Here is a 24,645-nt window from a genome sequence, read left to right as displayed (position 1 = left end):
ATAGAATACTGCGTATTTCTGCTGTCTTACATTTATAGATGCACCTATCCACATTTTCAGGTCAGCCTTCGACGTTCTGTTGCACTGAAACATACTGTTCTGTCGGCCTTCCTGTTATCTGAACGGGAAATCCCTGTCCCTTGGTCCCATGAATTCTCCAACATGTTTTAGCTTCAGTGTCATTATTCCAAAGCCGGGGTCTCCCAGTGGATTCCCGCAGACGCACGCAGACAAAGACACAGCAGAGCATAATTTTCCTCCTGATGTGCCCCAGTTTTACAAGGTTTCCCAGAACTGAGAACATGCTTTGGGACAGTACTAGTTATTCCTCTAATAAGACGTACGAACAGAGATGCTTCCATTCGCCTTCGATTGTAAATCGGCGAGATGATGCTTTCAACCTTCTGACAACTTTAAGATGTCCCTCTCATCAGTCTCAATGTTGCTATTATTTGTTATTATTACTATTATCACCTTTTTTTTTTTTTTTAAGTCTATCTCGTCAGTAAATCCAATGTAGAGAGCATTAAGTAAATGCCGCCAGAAAAATAGTAGCGTCGAAACGGTACTTTAGCTTAATGCTGCACTTTGAGTTCAGCCCTAAGGGAATGTGGCAGGGCTGGGATTTTTCTTACCCTGAGAGGAAAAACTAAAAGAGGAAAATGGTCCTTATGCTCTTTATGCATAAAATAAATGCGTCTTTTATGTCCCTTAATTTTTCTTTCATTCCTCCGTCTGCCTCCCTTCCATCGTATTTCTCTCATATGCATTGCGACCCTCCTTCCTGCCTCCACCTCTTCCCTGCCCTTGTCCCCTACCATCAGCCCATCAAATATGGAGGTTAATGAATTCAGAAGCCCATGCGTGCCTCAGTTAATTGCACTGGCACCAGGAACTCCTCTTTGTATTGCTAAGTGTTCTTACTATCAAGATGGCCACTGTCTAGAGCGAGAATTGAGTGAGGAGAGATTTTTAGCATTTAAGGGCAGCATAGAGGGGAAAAACAGAAACATATTTGTTTTTTCGGCAGAGATGAATTCATTTATTGAATTCAAAACCATTTCTTTAAGCGAAAATGCCACATGACCCTAAAAAAATTCATGTTAAAAGTCCTGAAAAGGTTTTGGTCATTTGGTTCCAATAAAGTGTCCGCTTATGCAGACAATGAGAACAGTTTGTACTTACTTTGATGATGATGTAGCAGTCGTGTTGGATGACACGGTTGTTTTGCAGACCCCCGCATGACGTCTGTTTCATTCCCTTTGATTCTCTTTGGGGTTGGTTTCCGTTCTAAGCTATTTTGTTTTGCTTTGTTTTTGTAAAATGGGTTAGGGTTGGAACAGTTTTCTCACAATATGGTTCAGTGGATTTTCTGCAGGCATACAGGATACAAGTAAACCCCTCTGAAGAGCGAGCATCAACTAACGACAAAAATAAAAATCTAAATATTCGTAGCAACGCTCCGTTCTGCAGTGCAACACCAAGATGTTCCATCATGATTTACAACAAAAAGCAAAACAAGTTGAATAACTTGTTTCGCAGGTTACGTGAGTGTTACTGATTTGATATTGAATTGATCTTATTGATCAATACAAATGCAGTTTTTTTTATTTTTTATTTAAGAATCTTTATCCTTAAAACTCCTACAGCTTTGACCTGTGATGGAGCGTCACTTTCAGTTTCACAGTCGTTCAAGTCCGACATTAACAATCGCTGTTAACTTCTCGAGGTCGTTCTTCGAAAGCAGCGACTTTTGTTTTGGGTCCTAGGAAGACAAAGCGGCAACTCAAACCCAGTTTTGCTGCTGACTGAGTTTATAGACCGATATCTTTATAGCCAAAGAACCGAAGCTTTGCTTCATCTAAGGAGATGCTTCCAGTGTTGAACTTTTTTTGTTTTGTTTTGTTGTTGAAGACATTCCCGACTGCAAAAGTTTCCTCCTCAACCATATCCTATCCTAACTGTGACACACGGTTATTAGTCCATTGTCATGGTAACTGCTATAGTGCATGTGTCCAAAAGCTAGTAGGAATCCCAGATTGTGCAGCAGAGCATCCCGTCTCCTGTCTGCGCCTCCACATCAGCTCCGGTCTCTAAAGGGGAATGAAAACATGCAATAAGGATTGTTCTAATTATTGATCCACTTCAAGGGCCTTTACAGACAGCTGCTGCTGTTGGAGGGAGGATGGTGTGTTTGTGGTATGAGAAGGCGGTGATGAAATGTTGCGTGGAGTCTCTGTAACTGTGCATGTGAAGGTTTTGTTGTTTGTGACGTTGGGATTCCCCTCCGTTCAAAAAATAAAATCTGATTTGCTTTCAAAGCTCAACAGTGTCCCTCTGTGTGCCGAAGAATCCCACTGGAAAGACGATGAGACGGAGCGACGGATGTGGAAGAGTAGAGAGGAAGAAATGACTTGATGCCGTGTGTGTGTGTGCGCGTGTGTGTGTGTGTGTGTGTGCTTGACACCAAGGAGAGAGGTAGAGACAAGAAGAAACGAAAGAGAATTAGCGAGAGAGCAGGATTATAAGCCTAAATGTCATTTGAAGGTGATCAGTGTCTTTCTTGCCGCTCCGACAAACCATCAGCGCGCCTCGTGCTTCCTGGACGCAAGTGCTGACATGACGTCCTGTTTAAAAGGACAGGACATGAATTCACATCTGACATGTCAATAATTACCCACAGAGATAATCACTGTCCGCAGCAAAAAAATCCGCTTGGAGTCATCTCATTTAATACCCTAACGAAAATGGATTTACACGAGTGAGAAAAAGCCGTTTATAACACGACAGAGACGTTGTTTTGCAAACGAGATGTTCGGATCAAAACGACCTTGGTAGTTTTGAGTTTTTGAGCCGAATATCCTCTTGATGAACAGTTTAGTTTCTTGTGTCTTAAACAATTCAAATAATAATTTAAAAAATGAATGAGTTTTGAAGTTTATGACATATATAAGTGTTGGAGCAAATTTTCTGTGGTTACGTTCCGCTGAGCAAAAGTAATATGTGGAAAGTTAAACCCAAGCGGACAAGACAAAAAAACAAAAAACTGGCACAACAGGGTGAGCATGACAAAAATTCACAATGTCACAAAAGGCTGGCATAAATTCCTGGCATATTTAATTATCTTTTGAAGATAATACATCTGGACTAGCACAGAGGAATATACCCCACACTAACAAACTAGAGACACCACAAACAAAACCAAAAATACCTTATTCCTTTCTCTGCTTAAAGATGCAGTGCTGCCTACAAATTCTTAAATGTTGTATTATATTTGTTGTGCACTTCCATAATGAGGTCTGCTGCAGCTCGTTTCAGTGCCCCCACCTCTCTCTGTCGTACCCGGTAACGCTCCGCTGGGCGCCATCAGTAGACATGTTCCATCAAGCTCTTAAAAGAGCCAAATGTTGTGTCACGAGCCTGGGTGGATGTGCTGTTGTCTGTGCGCGTACGGCAGGTGTTCCTCATCCACACGCAGATAACGCTTCTCTAATTGAAATAACGCTGCCTTGCTTTCTCTCTCTCTCTCTCTCTCTCTCTCTCTCTCTCTCTTTCACACTCACACATGCAACCCCTCCTTTGACCCCTGGGACTCACGCCTGTACGGGTTGATAATTACTTTCGTTTGTTCGCCCCTCACTCCCACTGCTGCCATCTCTTCCATTCTCCACTTAACCACCTGCCACTCCACCGTGATGAGCACCGATAAACCACATTCATCCGGCCGTCAGTTTTTGTCACATTCTTTGATTTTTGTTGTCCCGGATGTTTTTTAAGTAGTTCACTTATCAGGTCGGTGCGTGCTGCCAAATCTGTGCGACGGCTCTGGAAAACAAACAACAACAACAAAAAAACAACAAGCAAGTCTGGCTCTTTTGCCAAGGACAAAAGCATGTGGTCTTGGCCGTGTGGCTGCTCTGCTAGCGTGTGGAGCTCAGAGGCTCAGGAGCTGAGGAAATGGGCTGTGTTCGGACGGATCGATGGTAATCACGGCGCGTCATGGTTAGCTCCCTCGAATGGGGGGAGGGAGAGGAAAACGTTGGCAAAAGGGAGAAAGGAAACAGGGGGCCACCATGGGAGGGCGGTGCATGCAGAAGGTTCCCTCGGTAATAGAAATATGCCTCATTTCATGAGTAGAGAAAATCTTTTTGCCCCTTTCCCTTCTGTCTGAACGTGCTCCAACTTTCAGATCTGTCTTTGTCTCCTCCTAGCTCTGCGACCTTTCGCCTAAAGCTGCTCTTTGCATTTTTTTTTCTTTACCAAAATATAAAACGAGTATCTCTTTAAATAACCTTACTAACTCTGGACATTAGTTGTCCATTTTATCGACCCCAGAATCCTTTCGACCACATTCAGGCATTTATAGACGTCTTTATGTGGACGTCCAAGTTTGTGTTGTTTAAGCAGGTGGAAATGCAAGCTAAGAAATTAGCTTGAGTTCTTTGCAGTCTCAAGGCAAAACTCAGCTTTTTCTGCTTTTTAACTACTCACCAGATGAGATAAAGTGGGAAAACCAAGCACTGAACATGAAATATCTTGAGGCATTGAAGACTTCCAAGGTAGAAAAGTGAGGGAACTGGAAGGCTTCGATCATCTTTTGGCTTCTAGAGTAAATTTGTAAATCAAATATGCACAAAATGTTGTGATCCAACAGAAAACTGACTGCTAGCAAAAGGTTTCTTGTAGCTGCGAGGTGGTGTTGGTATTCTGTCACTCTGGGTGGCTATGTGTGAGATCATGGAAAAGATAGACCTTCAGACAACATAATACAGCTGCATATCACTGCAATGTTTGGTTGCGATGATATGCATCCGAAGCCTGAATAGAAGAGTGTTCCTTCTATCTTGTATTTGATGCTAAATTATTCACAGGCGTCTTTGCATGTGTGCTCTGGTGTCGGTGTGTACTGACATCATGTTGAGGTTTTGGTTGTCTGTTCTCTTAATGTCAAGTGTGTAAGTATGGCGGCTTGATAGATGGATTGTTTTTATTCCCAGCCTCCTGGTGATGTGTCGGTTTCTAAGCCAATGCTTCTAAAAGTGATCCAGCTTTTCTGTCCTCTGCCTCTTCCCTTCAGTTTCTCAGAATCTTACGAATGAGGAAAAATGTAAAATAAAAGATTCACTTTAAAGATGACTGCGTGGTTTTCCCGCTATTGCCTCAAGTTTTTTTTTTTTCCTATATGACCTCAAGGACACAAACCTGCTTCGCCTTCGATTGTGCTTCCAGGTGAAGCTCAGTATCTCCCTGAAGGATGAAGATTTTTTTATCTCTCTCGCTCTGATATTGCCTGTCCTGGATCATCCTCAAACAAAACATCCAGCTGCGCCCACAGCACTGTCCTGGTTGAGTCACCAGCTGAATACTGAAGAATAGCAAGACAGAAGTTTGTGGGGGGGAAAGAAAAACCTTGGCTGTCTGACTCCCTTCGATCCTTCTGCCATGTGCTGCCATGCTCATTCTTTTGCAGTTAGCATCCCTATTTTTATCTGTTTTTCTTTCTATTTCTTTCTCTTCAAAACGCTTTATGACGTTTTACCAGAATCATAAAATTTGCAGCAATAAAATAATGTTTCTGTGTGGTTTTAGCATTGCGTAGGTTATCTTTGCACAGTTACTCCTTTTGATCAAACCCGCTGACCTTCGGTGACGCCTGCACAAACAGGTTTTTGTGTGTCACTGTGAGTAATGTTTCCCCCTGACCGTTTCCTGTCCGTCTGGGATTGGGTTCCTTCCCACATATCTGCAACTAAAACCAACAAGGCAGTTTGAAATACTTAACACAATCGATAAGCACGCACACATATAAAGAAAAACAACAGCTGAAAATCTAAAAGAAGAAAAATAAATAAGACTTTGTCTCAGAGATAAAGCAACAGCAATGGCATTTATCATCTGATGATGATGATGATGATGGTGAAACTTAACCTGCCCTTTCTCAGCAATCAGGTTGTTACCAGCACATCAGCTTCACTGAGTCGTGCTTATTTCTCATAATCCATGAAATAGATCACATTTCCATCTCTGTTTTTTGATATTTGATGTGTCTCATGTCGCTGATCCTTCCTCCTCTGTTCGGCTCTCGCAAACATGCTTGTTAAAAATAGAATGGATCCGCTGCAACTTCCACCCTGCTCCATCGTCGATGTGCATTTCCACGTTGACGGTCTTGCGTCCACATACTTTTGGTTCTGTACCCGGCTGCTACTTTGAGAGCAGCCTTAGTCAGAGACACCCTATATTCTGTTTGCAATCCATCTGATCTCTGTATCATCGCGTAGTGGTAATGAGAGCTCAGATTGTTTCACACTGCTGATTCCAAAAAGATGCAACATTACTAAGCTATCTGCTTTCACTTTGCTGACCTTGTTTTCCAGAAAACAAATATTTAGGCAGAATAGAGCCACATATTTACATACAATAAAGAAAAAGACATGTTCTTTTCCCCGGCTGTCGGACATTGAAGCACACCGACCTTTTCTTGATTTAGGTCACATCCGCTGATTTCTGCGCCTTTAAACCATTTTAAAAAAGCTTGGGTGATGATGTCATGACTTTGTAAAGTTGCTGATAGGACAGTTCACAACATTTTAATTAAGCGGAGGCACACTTGTGGATATATTTGAACACCTCAAGCACATCATTTGTGACATCATGGAAAAAAATCCAGAGGAGTCAGTCATGATCCCAATAGTCTGGTTCATCGTTTGGGTTTAATTTCAACACCTTCAGGCTGTTCTGGGTACTCCTGCTTCCTCCCATTAAAAAATAAAAACATGACTGGTAGGTCAGCTGAGTGCTGGAAAATAAATTGCTCTTGCGATGGACTGGTAGCTTGTGTAGGATGAACCCTGGCTTTCGCCAAATGGCCGCTGGAGACGGACAACCAGCAACCCTGCAAGGATAAGTGAGGGACTGGAGTATTAAAACTGCTTTGCTCATAAATGTTCTGACTAATTGCACACTTTGCTAACTGTCAGACTGGAAGGCGTGATGTGATGCTCTGAGATGCAGCAGTACAAGTCAGGTTGCCGCTGGTGTTGCTGCTGACTGGGTTGCTGTCACACAGCAGAATACGTGTCTCTGCGTGCGTGTGTTTCTGTGTGTGCGTGTGTGTGTCTGCCGTGTGAGAGGCTGTCAGCGGTGTGTGAGCCGACTTGACACCCTCATGGCACCTTTAACCTTTCAGAGACCTTCCCTCCGGACAGCCACCAACCATAACCAGTGACGTGCAAAAAATGAGTTGCTGAGTTGATCAATTTAAAATAAAAATAAAACTAAGCAGAAATGTCCAAGTAGACACCAAATGAAAAATATTGTAGAAAATAAACCAAGCTATTAGCTGAATAGTTTAATCCTTTCATAAACACAGTTTTATTAAATATGTGTTATTATTAACTGTGAAGTGTCTGTACAGCTTTTCCATTTTTTTGTTTCCTGCATTAACGGCAATTTGTTTTTGTTAGACTTTCTAAATGAAGCAGGTGGGATGGAAGTCTGGAGCCGACACCTGTGATGCACCAGTCGGGCTTTTCCTGAATAGTTCAGAGTTTTGGTTCTCTTCAAGGTGGAACCTGTCAAAACAGAGTTTTCTAAGGACTATGACACATAAAAGTGAAGAAAATGTGAATGGATTTATCTCTTTGCAGCCAAAATGTAAAGATTTGTAAAAATGTAGCCTGTCAGTAGAAATTAAGCTTTTTCTGAGATAAAGATTACTGTTTCATTCTAAACTGTACCAAGAGGCATGAAATTAAAATCCAGCAGAAGATGATTTACGAGAAGAATTACAAGATTTGTCCTATTTATGTCTCAAAGCAATTATTCATAACATTTAACTGATATCTAGTAAGAGCTGAAAAGTGCATCAAAGTATGAGATGTTGGTTTGTCCTAAAAACTGAAAGTGCAGGTGTTTTTAGATTAGATAGGTGATAACAAACAGAAACAAAGACTTTAGATCTTTATCATATTTGACCTTCAGATTAATGGTAAGAAAAAAAACGAAGGTAAAACTGGGAAATAGATTGATTCAGTTTAAAATCAGTGCCACTATTTTATGTCAAGTTAAGCATGTATTCATTAATTTTGAGAGTGACCAACATATATTCAGCAAATCAAACAAGCGATATTTTATAAAGTTATTTTTTTTCTTACTCAGATAATTACATTAGCTAAATTCTCTGGTTTGTGCATTTTTGCTTATCTGTGAACTGTTGCACAAAATCCCAGAGAAAACCGACTAAAAAGACAAAAAATCCGGACAAAGGAGAGAGGGAAACCCAAGCTGAAGAGCAGAGGCAAAAGCAAAGGACAAAAACTGACAAAGTGATTCAGAGCTGTGAGGAGCAGAGGACTCTGCGACTGTGTTCACTGCTTCAGCCAAGTAAACTGAATGTCCCCATCAGTCAAGGTTGTGTGTCTTATTATAGGTTGTTAGTCTCTCTGCTCAGCTGCGACCTTGGCACAACTGGACAGAGCATCTATACGTACCACGGTAGGCAAAATCAGTGTGTGTGTGTGTGTGTGTGTGTGTGTGTGTGTGTGTGTGTGTGTGTGTGTGTGTGTGTGTACCTGTGACGCTTTGCAGAGTTTGCTGAAGTGTTGCTGTGGGCATGTAACAGCACACATTACCGGGGACTTCGCAAACAGTCGGCTTTAGCTGTGTGGAATGGAGGGATGGACGGACGGTAGGGAAGCTTTTCAGGGTCAGATTTACTGCTACAACAGGACTGATGGAGGTAAAGTAAAAGTGCTGCCGCCCACAATAAAATATGGTTTGCTGTGCAGGACATGTAGGCTGTGTTTGAGCTGCCAGCAGCCATCTACCGGCTGTTTTCCTTTTACCCGGTCTGACAGCTGCACGGCAACATGCAAGCCAGTGTGTTTCATCGAGTTCTCAGTCCAGCGGCGGACGTGTCGTTGATGTGATGCGTTGAGAGAAGCTCCGCCCATCCGCCGCTTCTCGGTTACTCTGGGAAACGGCATTAAAACGTGTAAATTTTACTCTTCACACAGCTCATCAAAATTCAACGCTGCTTTGACTGTTTCAGTTTGAGTTTAGATCTGTTGGCTTTAAGACATGATGACGGTGTGTCTCATTCAACAACAAATAATCAAACTTTATTTTGTCAGTATTTCTTTTCATCTAAATAGTTTGTTTTACTAAGCAGGTTTTTGTGGCAGAAGGAAACGCTGGCTACAATGTTTCCTCTGTTTGGATCTGAGCAGGTTTTTGATCGATTTTCATAGAAATATGTTAAAAACCGCCCAACTCTCTATATGACTGAAAACTAACAAAATGGGTCTTGGAAGTATTCACACTAAACTTAAACAACTGCAGCAGTGAAAAGGCAGATCTCGCAAGCACTGACTCGGGTGGCACTGAATACAAAACCACAGCAAACTTTTCAGATTTTTTATTGTATGAAAGTTTGAATTCATGATTCATGTTGCTAACAGTAACACACTGATTTACGCTCGTTTGAAATCACCAAAAGATACATCAAGGTCAAAATTACAACCAGTACCACCCCTAAATGTAACAAAAGTCAGAGGGTGTGAATATTTTTGAGAGGCTGTCCTCATATTTGCTTTTAAAACCTTCTTTTTTGATATATAAATAATTTTTCATAAGTAATTATAGTATTCACTATCAATATTTTTATCTTAAAAATTATGTTTTGTTGTCATGCGACATGGCTGTTGAATAAAACGGCATTCAATATCTGGCACAAAAAACGTTTTGAACTTTTTATTATTGAAGCTGAAATTTCTAAGCCAAATATTGCCAAAAGTGTGAAGCCAAACCTTGTTACCTTAATATTTCAGGATTTAATGTGTAAACGGAGAATAATGAATGATTGCAGCAAACAAAAAGGAGAGCAGCACACTGGTTACCGAAGAGAAGCGCTTGTTCTTGGGACATTTGTGAGATCATCGGGACAGAACTGATACTTCTACACTCGACTTGTTTTGCCTTTTATCCACTTACATAACTTTCTGTTCTATAGACCGGCTGCAAAACTTTCTGACTTTGACTCAAGAAATCTGGCAAACTGTCCCCAAAGTGTAAAGCACAAGTTTTTGGTTACTGTATTACGCCAGTGTGTCAGATTCCCATCGCAGAGTCCTACAGAGAAAAAATAGCTGCCCAAACTGAGCTCAAAGACACGAGGAGAAATCAGCTGTGGATCACCCTCCATCCCCTCTCTCTCTCTCTTTATTGATTTCTGGATCCTGAGCTAAACAAAGCTCGGGCAAAAAAAAAAAAAAGGGATTTCTTTACAAACACAATCTGACTCGGACTGAAGCAGCAGAGAGAATATTTCTATTTTCTGCTTTTTGTTTTATAAATTTCCATCGATTCTTCTTCACCTGTCGGTTATTTATCTAAATTAGCTGCTCAAAGCAGACAGACCGAAAGGCCCCCCTGCTGCTCTGTCCTCTTAAATGTATTGAAATCCTTCCGGAGGCCATGCTTGACCCGGTTGACCTCTTGACCTCCAATGGCCTCTTGGATTGCTTGTGAGCTTCAGCTATGGCATCTTTATTGGCTGAGCTTCCTCTGCTTTCTATTAAACGTCTAGGTAGATCTAAGTAATCTAACCAGCTAAAACACGTTTTCATTGATACTAAATACTCAGCAGCTGTCGAGGTTAGCACTTCATAAGGGGGAAAAAAATTCAAATAAATTTCTTTACTCAGTCTGCTCAATGCCTCTCCTGTTGGTTGAGTCCTGCTGTTATGGATTTATGGCTCCCTATTCAACAGCCTATTACTTTGCGATGCCTTTGGGGGCAGCTGGCTGCTTCAGCACCGAACAGCCGACTGTCTGCCGAGCAGAAAGGCAGATTTTGAGAGACAGCAATCTACTAACGTTGTTCTAGCAACTAATGATTAAAAAAAGAATTATTCTGTCCATTATTCTGATGATCAATTGATTAATTGGATTGAAAAAAACTTGCCACATTCTGGAGATGTTTCATTTATCCCCGTAAGCCTTGTTTTGTACAATATTTGAAATATTTCAAAGATGGAAATAAACAAATAATTCCATTCATTGGTAACACTTTATTTGATGGAATGTGCATGAGACTGATGTGACACTGTCATAAACATGACATAACACCTATTACGAACATGAAGGAGTCTTTATGAATGACTGTTATCATTAAGAAGTGTCATTTGGTAAATAATGACACTTTTAATGCAAAGTTGCTCTAAATGTTGCATTAAAAGTGCCAAATTTGCATCATAGTGTCAGTATTTACAAAATAATACAAATTTGGCACATTCATAAAGACTCCTTCGTGTTCATGACTGGTGTTATGTCATGTTAATGACAGTGTCGTGTCAGTCTTATGCACACCCCGTCAAATAAAGTGTTTCCAATTAATTTTTCAAATAATAAAAGAAACATTTGCTTACCTAAAATGGAATAACATAGCATTCCTTTAAAGGACGTCTGATCATTTGTATCAAAAGATGCATCTACAGTTAAATAAATACTTTCAGTAATGTGATAAACTGATTAATAGGAGTTTCTTTTTAAAGAAGGAGCCAAAGGAAGCTAAAACTGTGATGCCTAAGAAGTTCTGGGTAGAATCAGACTAAGCTTTATATATATATATATATATATATATATATATATATATATATATATATATATATATATATATATATATATATATATATATATATATATATATACAAAATCACACAAAAATCATCAATGGAAATCAAATTTATTAACCAATGGAGGCCTGGATTTGGAGCCACACACAAAATTAAAGTGAAATGTTCCCTTTATTTTTTTGAGCAGTATATATATATATATATATATATATATATATATATATATATATATATATATATATATATATATATACAAAATCACACAAAAATCATCAATGGAAATCAAATTTATTAACCAATGGAGGCCTGGATTTGGAGCCACACACAAAATTAAAGTGAAATGTTCCCTTTATTTTTTTGAGCAGTATATATATATATATATATATATATATATATATATATATATATATATATATATATATATATATATATATATATATATATATATCCAGATCTTTTATTTGACTGCTAATGGATTGATAAATCCAGAAAGAATCCCTCCAAACTCTTGTGCTCATGCCGCTTCTTTCGTTCTAAATGGAGCATTTGCTCTGTTTGGTCTCGAGTCTAGGGGTGATTGTGGAGAAATAAAAATATTGTCTTCTAAATTTTTTTTTTAGTTTTGTCCAGATTGCGGTTAAATGTGTGTGTGCGTGTGTTTGCGTGTGTGCGCTGCGTTGACACCGAGGGGGACTCAGAGGGGACAGATGGCCTGTAGTTTACTCTCGTCTGGTCCTGTCTGTCTGCCAAGGACCCGGCGAAAACAGTTTCAGCTCGCTCTGCTTCATTCAGATCTGCTCCGCGGCCAAAATAACACACATTTTTGTAATCCTGACCTTTTTATAGACAGCTTTATGAGAAAATAAAATGTTACGATGGAAGCCACAAAACAAATTTGCGACACATTTCTTTTAATATCATCTCCAGGCGTTAAATGTGTTTTTTTTTGTGCATATGTGTTGGCGTTTACCTCCTTGTTGCAATTAAATATTCAATTAAGGGTTTTACGACTGGCTGCGTGGAATCATGTGTTTGTACCCCATGTTTAATAATTTATCGGGGGACTCTTTGCTTCTGCTCTGCAAGATTCTGTCGCTTTGAAGACGTCATGCACACCCTTCTCGACGTCTTCTCTACATGAAGCATTTATCCATTTTTCTTACATTTTAATTGTCTATGACTATTTATATTTGAATTACTTGGAATCAAAATGAAATCTCCTTTCTTCTTATTTGTGTTGCGTTAGAGATGCTCAGCACTGACCACACACGCTCCTGTTGAAATGCAATATTTATGACGATGAAGCTGTTCTGACAAACTATTGGATATTTATGTAAAAGTAACTGTCTTTAAAGTTAAGGGTCTTTTTTCTTAGCTGAATCTTCCTAGTACAGATCTCAAACTTTTGTTTGGAAACAAATTTCTCTCTCAAAAATATGAACAAAACCGTTTGAAAGGTCGATAGACTTGTATAAACATTTGTGCAACTGCTGAACATAATGTGCAGGGCAATGTGCAAGTCCTAAGTATATGACCAGTAAAACAGCATTCTTTATTGAAATTTTTAGCAGAATCTTAGATTTGGAGTATTTTACCGCCAGAAATGTTAGTTAATTTTGGTTCAGTAATAATTCGGTATTGTGATCATTTCAGGAAGTTCACACTTAAAGGTTCTCCATTACACAAACTCTGTTAATTTTCAAATGGTTGAAAAAAAAAAAAACTGCATGTGGCCTAAAAAGATGATCAAGTGTTTTTTTTGGGATGCTTTCATTAGCAATAATCTAACTCTGGAAAACATGTTGGACCATTATTCCTTTTTTTTCCTAATTTGAGCTCAGAGTTTCTGATGTTAATATTTCTCTATTATTTGTTTTCAAATAAATTCAAACTAACTTCATTTTCATCAACAAATTACAAAAGAGGCAGACAGAACAGGGTCAGAAATGTTCAAAATTCATGTCATTTGAGACAAATGCAGACAGAAGTCAGAAAAAATGCTAAAAATGCTAAAAAAAAATGCTAAAAAAAAAAGCCTCCCCCACCTGAGTTTTAAACAAGCAGATGCATGTCTGGGATCAAAAACAAATGGTCACACTGTCGACTTGCTGGTGATTATGTACAATAGCGCCTCTTGTAATGAATGTAGCAGCAAGATAAAGATCACTTTGTACATAAATTATTCTTAAAACAACACGAGGAACAGATGGCTTCGGTAGCAGGAGGGTTCCTGGTTTTTTGGGACACTGCTGAGGTCTCAGTGGGATTGCTGTGATGTTTTGCAGTTGTGATGCAGGAGACTGTCCACCAGAGTCCAGTGTTTGTCTGTGTAACGGAGCCTGACCCGGATCAGGCCGAGGTTAGAGAGGCAGATGCAATAATCCAGCCAAGTCTTTGGATCGGATTTAGATTATTACATACATTGATTGTATTTGTGTTTGATCATGTGCACAAGCTGTGCTCTCCCGTCAACGTGCATTTCTCTCTCTCCTTCTTTTCACTCTGTACCCAATCTTTCCTGCGTCTTGTGCGCTTACGTCCTGACCCATTTGTCCTTTCAATAACCTTCCTATAAACTTGCCCCCTCCTGTGTGCGACAGGTCAGTCTGCTGCACAGACAGATATATTGATGCGTGAAACTTAAGTGTGTAGATTTCACCCGTTCAGCTGACAAGCCAGTTGGATGAAATCCAGTAGGGCATTCAGGTTCCCCCCGTTTCTGATGCCGCAGGATGTTTCTAAAGTGCAGCTACAGAATAACTCCATGCTTGTAAAACACTAAGACCTGGACAGCAAATTGTGCAAATTTTTCTTTTTTTTTTTTTTTTTTACTGAATCTGGGTGAGATTGGGTAAAAGAAGTTGACATGAATCGTACACCCATTTTCATCCCTCCCTCCTCTCTTTGCCAAGTCTCCCACTTCTCCCCTTCCTCCGAGCGCTATCGGCTCACGTTCTCTCCCGGTTCCCCCACCACCCTTTGCCGGTTTCATGTCCCAGGTGACGGGGGGCCGTGTCCTTGAGCGCACTCTGTGCAGCTAGAGCAGCAAATATCTGTCCGCTCTGAGTGTGTTTGTCTTTTGCGTTTAGCATAAACATCAAGATTTCCTCCGCGGAATGAGGATGTTGGAGTTTCTCATTCCTCCATTGAGCTTTGAGAAATGCAAGACAACGAATGCACATAGGCAGAAGCCATTCTCCTTTCTGTTAAATTTCAACAGATTTTTATTATTATTATTATTATTATTATTATTATTATTATTATTATTATTATTATATGACAACCTCAGTATCCAAATCTAAATACTGTAAAAAATAAAATAAAATAAAATACAGAGATGCTGTAAATAGAAATGCAAGTAGAAAAAAAAAATCCCCTCATTTGATGCATGGGATCAAAAACGTGCGTTATTGTTTGAAAAGGGAGGATTTAACTGTGCCAAAATGATTTTTCCACAGCCAGGCCTGAATCCCCTCCTTTTCCTCAGTAACCCTCCCTCGTAACTATGGCAACCCAGGCTTTTCCCAAGGAGGATTGCTCACGACGGTGTTGGCGTGAAGGAGCTCGTGATCCACCAATCACGCGTCGCTCTCGCCTCTTCTGGTCCAGAGCATCTGTCACTCCCTCCGTCAGCTCACTTCCAGGACTCCCTCGGTTTGAAATGCCCCGCTGTCGTCAAACTCGTTTTATCTCCCATCTCAAAGTACGGGGATACACCCGCAACAATGCCAGTATTATAAAACATTTAAATTTTTTTTTTTTCTTGCGTTTCTCCTCGCTCAATCTCAAATAGCTGGCACGTCGACGGCGTCATCTGTAGTAGTTTTTTCGTGGGATAACCGTCTCACACACACAGACAGAAAACAGTTTGGTTACTTTTTTTTTAAAGCACTGGATTTAGAGAAATATTAGTCAGAATTTGCAATTAAAATATACTTGGTGATTCTAGAGTTTTATGCAGTTTATAGCTCGCAGGTGTAGTCATAATCAAGAACTTAGAATATGTGCTCTGATCATATTTTTCATTAAGGCCACATATTGTTTTAGGATTAAAAATGTTTATTATTATTATTATTATTATTATTATTATTATTATTATTATTATTATTATTTTGGAGTGATGTAATATTCTAATCTTAAATCCTGTTTTCTTTATATTTAAGCTGAAAATCATTTAAAAAATAGTCAAAACATCAGCAGTCTGCATGTATTTCACTTAGAGAATTGAGTTACTGAAACAAATTAACTCTAATTTATTGAATAAGGATGTTTCATCCTGTTCTTTTTTTATATAAACTTTTAATGCTTGTAGTATAATCAGATGAGCCAGACTGCAAATATTAAAGAACTCAGAGTTGTTGCTGAACTTTGCGTTGTCACAGCCACAGAAAAATGAGTCGAGGAACACCGAAGTGCTGTAGAACCTCCTGTAAGACGGCATCAGATGACCTTTCACCCTCAGGTGTAATTACCCAAGATCAAACGTACAGTTTAGATGCAGAACCAATGCGGCATTTTCTCCCGCTCTGCTGCTCGTGTGGATCTCTGTGCACATGCTTCTACACCATGATGGTTATAGATGCTATCTCGCTGTGCTGAGGCGTAGCTTTGAGTGCCTGGAACAATCAGTGGGGGTGTGAGTTCTCCATGTGCGGCTCCCACTCAGCGGACTGCGGCGGTGCGCCTGGTGGAGAGATGGAGGGTGTCCCTAATGCTGAAGGAAAAGCCCCTAATCCTATGTTAACGTCTCCCCATTGATGGCAGAGGGGGACCCGCAAGGTCCTGTGCCCTCGAAGTAGCGTCTGGTGTTATTGTTTGTCCCCTTCTGCATTCAAAGCCTCCCCAACGCCCCCCAGCATCGCCAGTATGCATACAATCAGCACTGTGTTGGGATTCCAGGTAGAGCAAGCCCAGCCTGGGTGTGTGTGTGCAGCAGCACTGACGCTGGTCTTTGTTTGGGGAGCAAAAAAAAAAAAAAAGCTGATTAGGAGGGCGACAATAAAGAGAGGAGCGGGCTGGCATACACTACGGGAGGGAATGAGTGGGAGGGAGAGAGAGGGAGAGTGGGTGGGGTAACACGGCGGTTAAGGGTGGGGGGGGCGGGTGTTTTGGTGAAAGTATTTGTTTCAGCTGCTATTTTCAGTTTGGCCCCTCTTGCCGCTCGTAACCTTGGATATCTAGATCACACCGACGGCTCCCCCCATCGGACGCCCGCTGCCCCCCATATGCTCAGAGTAAATGAAGGTGAGGAAGAAGAGAAAGGAGGCAGACAGGGATGGAGAAAAAACCTCAGCTATTATGGTAAGTCAGCATCCCCCATCTCCTGCGTCTGTGAGGAGGCAGGGATTTACCCTCGTTTACAGATTTAAGGAAAAAAAAGAGAGAAGCATGGGAGGGAAGGGACGGGGAGGGCGAGAGGGCAGCAGAGGGGATTTGGCGTGTGTGTCCTCTCTGCGGCGTGAGCGCTTTGTTTACTCACTATGTAGACTCCGCTCTCCTTATCAAACCTCCTGCCATCCTTCCCCCTCCGCTCACCTCTTCACCCTCCTGTCCAACCCTCGCCCGCCCTGATGAGCATCGACCACAGATCGGAAGGAGCCCAGAAATTCCCACCGCTTGCAACTCCTCCTCTCCACTCTGTCACCTGAGCCAATGGCTCCTTGCACTTTACTCCGGCTGGGATGGAAGTTTGTGAGGCTGAGATAGCAGCTCACTGACAGGCTGAATAGATGACTGACTGGCTGGCTACTTGGCTGCCTGGCCACTTTCATCTCAGGTTTCAGTTTTCGTTATTGGGAGGCGAGAAAGAAAGAGGCAAAGAACTTGAACATGGCTGTGGAGGAGGGTGCAGCCTTTCTAGCCCGAGTAAGTAGTGCTGTTATTGCTAGTTAGGCTTATGTTTTGTCATATTTATTTGTTGTTGTATTTTGGCTTGATGTTAGAAAAATACTTACATTATTATAATTGCAAAAGATCTGAATGCAGGTTTGCAACAACTGCCAGGACTCTTGGCAGTGGTGGTTGTGAGCTTGGAACTGCAGCTGATCTGATAAACAGTGCAACATTATGCAAAAAAAGCATTTTTATTTCTTGTTTTTATATAAGCGATAAAGATGCAAGTATATTTTAAGAAAATGGCTTGACTATTTATTTATTTATTTAGTATGCATACATGCTTTTAGGCAGCTCTCATTTTGCTTTTTTCTAACGTGATCAAAAACTTGTTTTTTCCGCTTTCATGCTCAGCTACATATAAACATCAGGCATCTGCTTTGTATTTATCTCTCTGCAAGAAATTTTATAAGACATATTTATCTACCATGAACCAGTTATTGGTTTAGATTGGAAGAAGGGCCTATTTATTGCACTGAGGAATCCACCAGCAGTATTTTAAGATGCTACCACATGTGCGCTTGTAACTTAAGGCTGAATTATAATTTTAATATCCCCATGTCAGCATGACGCCAGCAGGACCATGTTGGCTTTCTCTGTATACATCCAGCTGCTCCCTGGAGGCCTTAGAGGTTTGTTCGATAGCATCGGTGAACAAACGACACAAGACGAAAAGGAACACACGGGGTAGAAAGTTGAGTTAGGCCGTAAAACAAGATCCCAAAGTTTAGACATCGGTGTTTAGTTGGTCATGTGAAAATGGAAAGAATATGACAAAACTGCCTGCCAAGTCTTGTGCTGTCGATGTCAAATTTATTTATATAGCACTTTAAAAACAGGTTCCAAACTGCACCAAAGTGTTGCACAAAAACGATAATAAAATAAGTTGATGGGGGGGAAAAACCCCAAAAAAAACATCACAACAGAAGAGCTACTGTATCAGGCCTCAATAAAATGCCAAAGAATAAAAATGAGTTTGTCATCGTTCAAAGGAAGCTTCATGTTGTCATGCTGACAATTTGCCGCACATCAACTAGAGAACAAATATAGCAGAAGCTGCTTTGATCAGGTTAGGCCAAAGCTGATCTTTTGGTCGATGCATGTAGTTTTATTTGAAGACTCTCACTCTCCATATCCCTTTGGGAAACTTGATCTCCTTAAGGAAACACGGTGGCGAGAGCATCATGCTGTGGGAAAGCCAATTATTGTTTCCTTTGCACTTAGGAATTAAGCACTGAAAAGTCCAAGGGTTAAAAAGGCTGCATAAATTAATTTAGCACTTTTTTCCCCCATAAAAGCCTCCAAAAACACCCTCCGGTGTAAACATGTCAACAGCCAATAATTCTTTAACAGGCTCATTGCATTGAACCGCGGGAGGCAGATTCTGTGAGAATCTGTTCAAGTTAATGAACTTGTTTCGCTTCACCTCTTGTGGTAAAGTGACTGCTGCTGTGAGGGAGTGTTTTGGCGCTGCTGGCCGCTGCGGTCCTCATCCCGACGCCGCTGGCTTTGTGCTCCCAGCTCCGAGTTTTGTGCTGTCAGGAGAGCAGAGGATCAAGTTAAACAATACAGCTGCTGCTGGTCTGACTCTTCTCCTCTAAGCTCCCACTGAGCCCACAGTGATGACATCATTGCGTGTGTGTGTGTGTGTGTGTCTGCGTGTGTGTGTGTGTGTGTGTGCGTGTGTGTGTGTGTGTGTGCTTATTTTGCGTGCCGCTATCTCCGTGCAGGTAAACAACATAAAAAGAGCTTGAAGACTTTTGCAATAACATATATTTATTCTTTTTAATGTGACAGTGGGTGCGCATGCGTTCTGATTCGTTTGTGCTTTGCTGTGTGCCAAATCGAGGAAGCGATGCCACCCGGGAATCTGTCTTTAAACGGACTGGATATCCAGCATGTCTGTGCTGGAATATCTAAGAAATTTCAAGCTTTACCGATAAAGTCAGCTTGGGCTCTTTCAGCATGAAGTTTGAATGAACTACTGACATTCCCAGCTAAAACTAAAACCCTGTCTGTGACGCGTTAAAGTTCAGCAAAGTGTTGGGAACCGGAAAGGTCTCCAGGACCAACTGGATTGCTAGTCTTTCTTCTGAGACACACTGACAGACAGTGGCCACTGAATAGAGAATAAAAGGGCTTTTTCCTGCATTTGTGGCTGTTTCAAGTGCAGCTTGGAGACAAGCGCATGCAATTTGCCGCTTGTGTGTCAGATTTGTGTCCCTCATCCTCACCCATCCAGCTAACACTAGATTAATGCTCTCCATCAGGCTTAACCTCGATTTTAATGGCCCAGTTTCCTTTGACGTTTGATCTGTCCGCGCCCAATGACGTTTCTTTGCTTTACGCTCCTGCCGCGTGTAATTCCTCATTCACAAAGATCCTCACGCCCCTCATTCTGGACCTTGGAGTTAGTCGCACAGCTTTTCTAGAGGCTTCTGTGCATAAATGTACAAAAGCAGTGTTGTGCTTGTGGGTAAAATCTACTTATTCTGTTTAAAGATGCGTTGACAGTTGCATGTTATATAAATCATCATTTCAAAAACACTTGAGGATCTCATAAAGAATAGCTTAGCAAGTGTTCTCAGACGCCAGCACTCACATAGCTTTTCAATACCCATAATTAAAGTGTGTTCTGTTATTTCTGTGATTAAACTGTAATACATGTCACTACAATAACACCGTAGGTTTTGTCTTGAATCTAAAAATCACACAGCAACTGCGATGTGTAAGTTTAACATGCTAGCAGGTAGCAGGTTTATTGCCGCGTAGCAACAAAGCCTCAGTAGGTCACACACCTGGACGCTAAACTGAGGCTGCGTCATAACAAACACGCATTTCAGTTTCTGTAAAACACTGGACATCTGTTTGGGTGAAAAACCAACAGATAAAAATACTTACAGTATGTTACAGACATTGCTGGGGGAGAAAAGATGTCACATGGTGAAATGCTACTGTTGAAAACTAGACTTTTTCTTTGCTTGAGGCAAAAATGTTTACTTTATCTAATTTTAGTAATAATAAAAAAGAGAAAAGAATAGATGCAGTAAACTAATTGGATGCTTTGAGAGTTGAGCTATGGGCTTACTTTGCCGTTTCAGGATAAGTAATCTAAATACACTAAATGCTTCCTCTGTCTGCCTTTGCTGCTTGCTTCACAAAGGAACGTTTTACTGAGCAAAAGTAAGTGTTGCTATGGAAGTATGACACGCACTTAAAAGTCTGAGACAGCCTTGAAATTTTTGGCTGTTTTCTTTTTTTTTTTTTTTAGTTAAATCAGATTGTTTAAGCTTTATCTGAACTCATTCAGCAGACACATCAATTCTCCTTGTTAGCTGGTCGATGTTCCAGCGAGAAAGAATTTCATGAGAAATAGTATAAGTCTCTCCATAACATTTAAAACGTCCATAAAACAACGCTAACATAAAGTAGGGGAACAAATGGAAAGACAACCTGTCTTGCTTAGTTTTGTCATCAGAGTCGCATTATTTCCATTCTGTAAGGGAAAAACGTGTTCTGTTAATTGCGCAGATATCAACATGTAGACATCTTAACAGGACAATAAAAGTCCAGAGAGTTTACCGCATGTGTGGTGACGGCATGGTGGAGTCAAAGCTGAACTGGAGACAAAATGTTTCCAGCAGGTCAATATGAAGGTCGCTGCAGCTATAGCTGGATGTCCATGACTTTCAGAAGACTTTATTTTCACACCTTGTTCTGAGTCCTGCTCTCACAGTGAGTCACACACATTCTCATACACTTGCACCTTTTCAAATTTTTTGTCAAAAACAACAAGCTTTGTTGTGTTTTAGAAGGCTTTATGATGGAGTCGTCTCTATTTACTAATTGACTGGCTGTTTCAGGCTGTTGCACAAGATTTGATAGGGGTATCAGAGTAAAAGGGGCTTAGAGGCAAAAGCAAGCTTGACTGTTTTTTTTTCCAGACTTTTAGTTGAAAAAAACAAAGCAGCATTCATTCAAGTTTGTAGCCATACCATGACAAAATGAGGTATAAATGTTGCTTAATTGTTCTCTTAACCCTCACTGGAGAAACTTTCTGATCCTCATTGTATGTAATTATGTTTGAAGGGTAGAAACGGGCATTCGACATTACGGAGATTTCACAGTCAATGCCGCTTTTCTCCCACTTATCGTCATCTAGCTGCAGTCTCTATGAAAGCATGTTTTGCTTTGGCTTCATCGATCGCTTCTGAACTACTCATGGTATTTAAACGTTAGAGGGTTTTGTTGTTGACATGATGGCCACTCAGGCCTGAATCCTGACTTTTCTCACAGCCGTTAGAGCAGAGACATCATTAGCGATCCATCAAACCGTCCTCTGAGAGTTGAGGATATGGAAAAACAAGGAAGAACAAATGTGTCCATGCCAGCTGATGGTCTGCAGTGATATGACATTTGGCCTAATGGTTTCTTGTAATCAGGAAATGACTGGTTCCAGTTAGCGTGGCTTCATTTGCCATTAATTTGCGTGTCTGCCCATGAACGGAGGGGCGCCAATATTTTTCCTCCTGCACTTTCATTTACAGATTGTTAGTGGAAAACTCTGACGCTGGATGTTTTGCATGGTCACAATTTGGCTCTGAGCCACTGTTATTTCAGGACAAACTTAGCAGAAAGGAAGGAGGAGGAGGAAGAGGAGGATAAAGCGTTGGATTGTCCAGTTTGGCCCAGCTGAGTTTCTTCCAAGTGTCTCTGGGTGCGAGGCTAAATTTAGCAGGTCTGGACCTTTTGATAATTCAGAGGAATTTGGACTTTAAGCTTCTGTTATGAAGGAGCTTTCCCTCCCCAACCACCCGTCCTGATCTCAGCAACTCCGCTGCTGAGTTTTACAAAATGCTCCTTGCAATGCTGCTGCTAAGAAGAGGGGAAAAAATGTGCAGAGTTTGCTTTGTGTCATTTCATGTCAAATCTAATGTCCTGGGATCCAGCATAGATACAGACAAGAAGTGCAACCTTTGATTCTTTTTTTAGCCTTCTCCGTGTCTTTGTTTTTTTTGTTTGTTTTTTTTTCCGGCTCTCTTCTCCTCTTCCATACCCCCTCGTACTCTCCACGTTTGTTAAACAGGGGTGCGAACATGCTTACCTCATCATTTTTTTGGTGTGCAAAGCCCTATTTCTGTATTGGGATAAAGGACAGCCGAGCAGACTAGAGGGTGCGCTGCTCTTCGAAGCACAGTGACTGTTTCACTGGAGAACTGCGTGGAAAAGAGGAGGGCTCTGTGGCAGCTGGGAGGACCACCCGGTCGCTGAACTTCTGACGCTGGGGAATCACAGACATTTTGATGGAGCAAAGCTGAAATAACAGAGTGTGGGATCCGATGGCCGACTGTTGAGACGGCAGGATGTGGAGGACTTCTTAAAATGTGACTTGAAACGCTAGCTGGTGGACACAACTGGATTCCTTTACTGTGACATTCTGTGGATGCTGACTTTGGGGTTTTTTGTTGCCTTCGTCAAGATGCCGTTAGAGCCCTGAGAAATAATGTCAGAGTTCTACCTGGTACAGTGATGCTTCTGTTTTCTGAATATATTTTTTTTCCAACAGAGTCAGTTGGATATTTACCTCGCATCACTCTTCTTTTGCTCTTGTTCTTTTTTTTTTTTGACTTTCTTTTTTTTCCTGTTTCCTCCAGTCTGACAGTAATGCTAGTTACCTGCGAGCTGCCCGGGCGGGGAACCTTGAAAAAGTCCTTGACTACCTCAAGTCTGGAGTTGAGATTAATATTTGCAATCAGGTATGTTTTACTAAAATGCCAGCCTTCGTAGGAACGTCTGATTTCATCTGTAAAGGAAAGATAAAAACGGCCTGTGCAGCTCTAACTACTCAAAATAATGTTTCTCTCCCAGAATGGCCTAAACGCTCTTCATCTAGCCTCCAAAGAGGGACATGTAGAGGTTGTTGCTGAGCTGCTGAAGCTTGGAGCCACTGTGGATGCAGCCACAAAGGTAAGGCACGCCCAGCCTGGCATGAAAGTGGGCAAAACATGGCCGCCTTTGTTAGAGTTCAAAGCAGAATCTCTAATTAACGAGGCCCTGGGGATTTCCTCTGCCAAGAGGTACATTTATATCATTATGCATATTCAGTGTGATCTGTTGGATTAAAAGTAGAAAAAAGTAGTTTTACTGTTTTTTGTCGCTTTTTGCTTTTTGATACAAACATTTCTCATCATCATCATCAAAAAAATGGATATCAGATGCAGATAATCTAAGCAAATACAAAATGCAGTTTCAATTTACAAAATCATAAAGTTACAGTAATTAGTCACATTTCGGAAAGCTGAAAGCAATTACTACCAGACCTGTAGGATAAATAAATCAGTTCATTAAGAAATGTCTGACTGCATGAAGTAGGGTAATAGATGTTTATCAGTCTGGAAAGTGTTATAAAGCCATTTCTGAGGACTCCAGTGAACCGCAGTGAAAGCTGTAACAAATGGAGAAAACATGGGACATTCCTAGGAGTGGCCCTGCTTACCAAACTTAATCTAAGAGTGGATCAACAATTCATCCAGGAGGTCAAAAATGAATCCAAAATATATTTTTAAAAAAAAATCACGTCTCACTCTCCTCATTTAAGGTCGGTGTTTGTGATTCAGCAATAAGAAAGAGACGGAAGAAATGCCAGGCAGTGGAGAGCTTCGAGATGAAAACCACTGCTGACCAAAACAAAAAGAAAATCTCACAAAGGCTCGTCTCAAGTTTACCAAAAAACATCCTGATGATCCCCTAGACGTTTTGGGAAAAGTGTAACATAATTATATATGAGAGGGTGTACAGCAGAAATGAGAGTATACTGCACCAGGACTTGGACAACTTAACGTAACTGGTTTAACCGTGAGTTTTGTTTTGCCAGAAATTGTCCAGCTTTCAGTTTTTGACGTTACTCTCTCACAAATGTAGCTTTTGTAACAGAATATTCGAGCAACACCAGCTGCAAATGGCTCAGAAACACAAAATCAAAGTGTAAACTTTCGTCCATGACCTTAAACGGGCTGCTGATGTTTGAAAACCCTCTATGAAAGAAAAAACAATTTTGTCAAGGAGAGTGAGGCAATATTTCCTCCACAGAGATATAAAAGATTCATTGCCAGTTACT

General features: G+C 40.8%; 1 protein-coding gene across 1 annotated transcript in view; it reads left to right on the top strand.

The window, feature by feature from the left end:
- LOC106914045 (uncharacterized) overlaps positions 1-24,645 on the top strand; it is a 127,243-nt gene that overhangs the window by 39,025 nt on the left and 63,573 nt on the right. Inside the window, exons 2-3 of the mRNA XM_088013097.1 lie at positions 23,183-23,284; positions 23,397-23,495. Of these exons, the coding sequence (XP_087869223.1) occupies positions 23,183-23,284; positions 23,397-23,495 (201 nt within the window). The remainder of the gene's footprint in view (positions 1-23,182; positions 23,285-23,396; positions 23,496-24,645) is intronic.

This window comes from Poecilia mexicana, unplaced genomic scaffold (assembly GCF_051168715.1).
Source record: "Poecilia mexicana isolate PSO_F unplaced genomic scaffold, ASM5116871v1 scaffold_15, whole genome shotgun sequence".
NCBI lineage: Eukaryota > Metazoa > Chordata > Actinopteri > Cyprinodontiformes > Poeciliidae > Poecilia > Poecilia mexicana.
Note: the sequence above shows the minus strand (reverse complement) of the source record. Positions and strands in the feature narration are given on the sequence as shown.